The sequence below is a fragment of the Neolamprologus brichardi genome, chromosome 6, assembly GCF_056152115.1.
Source record: "Neolamprologus brichardi isolate AB-2024 chromosome 6, ASM5615211v1, whole genome shotgun sequence".
NCBI lineage: Eukaryota > Metazoa > Chordata > Actinopteri > Cichliformes > Cichlidae > Neolamprologus > Neolamprologus brichardi.
The window spans coordinates 6935169-6940430 of record NC_142109.1 but is presented as its reverse complement, the minus strand read 5'-3'; the positions used below and the strand labels follow the sequence as shown (position 1 = coordinate 6940430).

General features: G+C 37.1%; 1 protein-coding gene across 1 annotated transcript; it reads left to right on the top strand.

Annotated features, from left to right (window-relative positions):
- Positions 1-346: 346 nt before the first annotated feature.
- On the top strand, positions 347-5022 carry LOC148102462 (uncharacterized). The gene is made up of 9 exons (XM_087841556.1): positions 347-401; positions 1174-1479; positions 1554-1787; positions 1883-1987; positions 2139-2351; positions 2450-2791; positions 4076-4412; positions 4504-4561; positions 4675-5022. The coding sequence occupies exons 1-9, from the start codon at positions 347-349 to the stop codon at positions 4912-4914; spliced, it is 1890 nt and encodes a 629-aa protein (XP_087697682.1). The 3' UTR covers positions 4915-5022.
- The last annotated feature ends 240 nt before the right edge of the window (positions 5023-5262 follow it).

Genomic DNA, 5262 nt, shown 5'->3' with positions numbered 1-5262 from the left:
CAACTTCAATATATTTAATAAACTGAATATTTAATGCATTCAAAACACAACTGCATGCAGCAAGTAAATAAATTAAAAGCATCATTATTGAGGAATTGAACTGATGTAGATTAAAATAATATTCATGCTACAACAAAGCATTTAAGGATGCAAACGATTCAAAGGAAGAGGAAGCAAGTTTACTTTTAGTTTCAAAGATGCACGATGTGAAACCAGAGAATATGAACCAACAGCCCACCCCTCGCTCTGATAAAGAGTACTGCTTAGTTTGTCTGATGACTCACTTTGTATCTTTTGGTTTGAGCTTTGACTGTCAGCTTTACGCTCAGTCTGGACTAAAACAACAATGGAGTTGAGAGATGCTGGTTGTCTGTTTATGGGTCTCATCTTTTACATTTCAGGTATCTGAGATTATTTATGAGTTCTTATGTAAAAATCGTTAATTAATATTAACTTAACACTGGAAGTCCCAGGCTTTTCTAACCCAAGTCAGCCAAGTGGACGCTAAATTGGCTAGTCTTTTAGCATCAATTCATATGTAAATTAGGTTGTTACTTGAGACGTGGAGGAGTGGGGGTGTGTATGTTCTAACTGCCAACTGCCTCTTTGTTTGTCGGGGGGAGGGGGGGGGGGCTGCTAAAAGCTGTGAACTTCCTTTTGTGTTCGTCTTGATGCATTCTCAATCATCCAGGAAAATAAATCTCCAAAAGTCACCAACTTGGAGTGGTTAGTTTCCTGAGCCACAAGGAAACTTGTGTTTCAGTTTGCCATCTTAGGGAGAAGTAAACACACATGGGTGTATTTCCTTTGTTGCTGAAATTTATTGATAAAAACAGTACAAAAAAACCCTAACCATTTGTACACATATTTACAAATAATAATAAAAAGTGAGTGAGTACATTTCAACATTTTCATCAATCACTCACAATCCGGGCACCGCCATGGTATCTGTAGTCTGCATTTACCACACGTGTATCTGTAGCAGTGAACACATCGCACAGTGGCATGATTGTTCTTGCATTTGTGTTTGAAAAAGGTCTTGTAATATTTACAGATGAGGAATTTTAGTTTAGATTACTTTTTAATGTAAAGTACTGAAAATTATTAAGTGATTAATAATAAAGACATATTAATAAGATAATAAATATTATTATTAACTATCTTCTGTTAAAGATGTTAATGGAGGAGAAACCAGGATCTGTGCTTTCAAAGGTTCATCAGTGGATCTGCACTGCTCACATCAACATCTGACTTCAAGCAGAAAATGGTTCACTATAGACTGGGATGGTTATAAGTATGTTCAGAGTGAGCTCTCTGTGGATGGACAACGTGTAACGTACAACATGTCTGAAGAGAAAAACCCAACTTTAACCATCAATGATCTAAGAGAGAGTGATGCAAACGCTTACTGCTGTATGAAGACTACAGACAGACGAGGACGCTGTTGGTACAAAAGAATTACTCTTCAAGTAGTTACAGGTACAGTGACTTTTACTCATTACTTACTTTCCAAATGACATCATTGTATAAGTTGTCGTCCATCATCCTCTCAGAGCTGCAGGTAAAGGTGATTCCTGCCACAGAGGGACAGACAGTAACACTGATGTGCAGCAGCAGCTGTCCTCTGACTGAAAAGCCTGCAGCCTACATCTGGTACAAGAACAGAGAGTTTCTCTATGAGGACTGGTCTCCCTGGTACCAAGAGCTGCTCAGCAGTGAGGAAGCAGTCACATACTCCTGTGCTGTCAAAGGCTACGAGGATCTCAGAGCCCCAGAAGTCTCTGTGGGTGAGTCATGATGCTCATTCTGTTACAAAACATTATGCAAAGCCCTGTAATAATTCTCTCAGTACAAACATTAAATATTATTTCTCTGTGTTCAGATTCCATCACACAGACATGTTTCAGTGTGACTTATGCTTATGGAAACATGTCTTCCCACAATCAGACATTAGTGAATGAGTCATGCTCCATCACATATCCCAGAGGTAAAAAAAGAAAAAAATCCACACTGTTTAAACACATCTCCACTAAATCTCTAAATTCAGATTTCTTATAACTATCTTTTATATGAATTATATGAGATCTATGAATATATCTATGCATAGTAACAAGAAGTGTTTTTATTCTTTTCAATAGAGGTTCATGTTCAAAGAGCTTCTTCCACTTCAGGGTTTGTCACACTGACCTGTAACACCAGCTGTAACCTGACTGATGATCAAACTGTCTACATGTGGTATCACAACAAACAAAACTATCATGAGAATCAACATCATTCAACACAAAACTCTTCAACAGACACATTCTCTTGTGCAGTTAAAGGCCACAAACATCTTCAATCTAAGGAAGTTTGTAAGTGTTAAATATTTTTTATTTTATATATAATAATAAACTCAAGTGCTGAAACACAGACCAATCAAAAAACTTTAAATCTTCCATCTATATTTCAGGTGTTCGGGATAAAAACTGCTGGAGAGTGAATTATGTCAGCAGGAGAATCTGTGCTCTGGAAGGATCTTCAGTGAACATCACAAGTGAATACTCACATCCTGATAACATGAAGCCAGAGTTTAAATGTTGGAGTAAAAAATGGAGAAAAGATAAAGTGGAAGTTGAAGAGCTGATTGAGGCTGCAGGTCGTGTGGAGTATCAGGACAACATGAAGAACCAACACATCCTGACCATCAACAACCTGAAGAAGAATGACTCAGGAGGATACACATTCAGATTCAACAAAGATCATGAAGGATGGACACAGTCTGATCTGCCTGGAGTCTTTTTGATTGTCACAGGTAAATCTAAACTCCTCACTCAGCAGACTTTACTCATTAATATTTCAATATGAGCAGTAGCGCTAGAACTATTCAGATCTTTCTCGGTTATATAACAACATTAAAATATTCCCTTACAATGAAAAGTTTGTTCTTTGTTGAAAAGCATGTAAATGTTATGAAAAATAACTATACTTAAAATATCAAAAGTAAAAACTGGCATTTTGCTTGATTTAATATAATAGTTTTAAAATTATATACAAATGAGTTTTTCGACAAAGAAATAATCTTTGTAATAACTTTCATCTTCAATTGAGGCATTTTAATAAAAGAATTACTTAAACGGTTCAGGAAATACAATCATATTTATACAGTCCCCCATTTTCAGAGGCTCAAAAGGGAACAGGATATCTGATACATTAAGCAAAGAATGATCCGGAGTTTATTTCAAGTATTTCATATTTATTTACTAAAATGTTCTGGAAAAATGAAATCAAGATTCATTTGTACCAGAATGATGGGAACAGACAAGTTTGGAGAAACTATGCCAGTGTTGTGGCATGGGAATATATTACTTCCAGTAGATCCAGGTCACTAGCATTTATTGATGTTGTAATTCTAGGATTAGTAGAATGATTTTTAAAGTATACAGGGCTATACTTTCTGCTATGATTCAGCCAAATGCCTCAAATGCAATAGTGTTTCACAGTCCCAATGGATAAGGGATGGTTGCATGGTAGGGAGAGACACAAACACTCACTAACAGACAGACGCACACTCAACATGAGGAACCAGCAATGTGACAAGGAACACTGGGAAACTGGGAAAAACAAGGCGCATGTGAAATAAGTCAAACTAATGACAAGGGAAGCAAAACTGAACAAAACACACAACACAAGAGACTAACAAAATAAAACAGGAAAGTAGCACTGAGAGTGAAACACAAATTTAACAGGCCAAAGTAAACACAAAGATAAAACTGAGTAAATATGGGCAACAACAGAAACACAGACTAGGCAACGGGGACATAGAAGGACAGGAAAAACCTGAGAATATCTAACAAAGAAATCTTGAACACACATTTAGAATGACACCCTAACCTAAGCAAATGTAATATTAAACTGGAAACTACTCAAAGTCAAATAGATGTTTCATTATATAACTGAATATGAGGACTGGAGGGTCTGCCTGCAGTCAGGCCTCAATTAAAACTCATGTTTTGTGAGTAATTCATGTTGAGATTTGGTAGAGTTTCATGTCTTGCCTTAATACTATTATTATTGTTGTTAAATCTTCGTCTTTCAGAGCTGAGAGTGAAGATGAGTCCTTCTGCAGTGGTGACAGAGGGTCAGACAGTCACACTGACCTGCAATACCAGCTGTCCTCTGACTGACAACACAAACTACATTTGGTACTTGAACAGTCGACCTCTGACCCCGAGAGAGAACCAGAACAAACATCTGATCCTAGACCCAGTCAGCAGGGAGGATGCAGGAAGCTACTCCTGTGCTGTGAAAACCAACAAAGATATCAGCTCTGCTCCAAAGACTCTCACTGTCCAAAGTATCACAGGAACATGGACAATTGGAATTTCTGTAATAATTCTGGTTTTAATACTTCTCTTTTTCTTCTTTTTGATTAGGTAAGCAACACTGTGTTTGATTCAAAGTGACAACATTTAATCTCTGGCATGAACTCACTTATTTTTTCTGTTTATTAATTTCAATAACCAGAAAAAAGAGGACTATGAGTCAGTCTTCCACAAACAAAACATCAAACAACATAGTGGAGGTAAAGATTACTGTAGAGTTGGAAAACACATATTCATACTGAATGATCTTTCTTACAGAGTCAAAGGAGTCAAATCTTTAAGTGTATTATGATGTATCGCTTTTTGTTCTCAGCTAAATCCTGATCCTGTGTGTGAAGACGTCTTAGCTCAGCCACAGGTGGAGGATGAAGTCGTCTACAGCAAAGTGTACTTCTTCAAAAACCACACAGATCCCTTTTTTTCCACCATAGAGCCACTTCAGCCCAGAGAAGAGCAGCATGCTGATTACACTGTGGTGAAGTGTAGAAATAACATGAGCTCTGATGAAGAATTTGTTGTCCTTTCAACAGAAACAGACCCCACATGGTGTTGAAGAAGCCTTTTAACACATCTCTGCAACTGTCATTTAAAATTTTGTGCATCACACTTGAATCTTCCTTTCACGTTACCTTTTTGCTTTATTCCACACAATTAGATTAGGCAGTTCGATGGGCTTCACATGTTACTCATATGAATGAAATAATTCATGATCATGTAAATATTACGCTCATGTATTTTTATTTTTATTCTATTTTAGCAGGTCAGGTGCCTTTTGTCTCCCTTTTCTAACCGTGAGAGCAATTACACACAAAGAAAGGTTGTTCAATATAATCCAAGAACAAAGGGATACAACAACTGTAGTGTTTGCTGTGGGGATGACCCTTGTGTGTATATATGCGCT

Bases quoted from the DNA above. Each gene is read 5' to 3' on its own strand.
- LOC148102462 (XM_087841556.1), top strand. From the start codon at position 347: ATGGAGTTGAGAGATGCTGGTTGTCTGTTTATGGGTCTCATCTTTTAC. The intron at 402-1,173 runs GTATCTGAGATT...CTTCTGTTAAAG, and splicing joins TCTCATCTTTTACATTTCAG to ATGTTAATGGAGGAGAAACC. The intron at 1,480-1,553 runs GTACAGTGACTT...TCATCCTCTCAG, and splicing joins TACTCTTCAAGTAGTTACAG to AGCTGCAGGTAAAGGTGATT.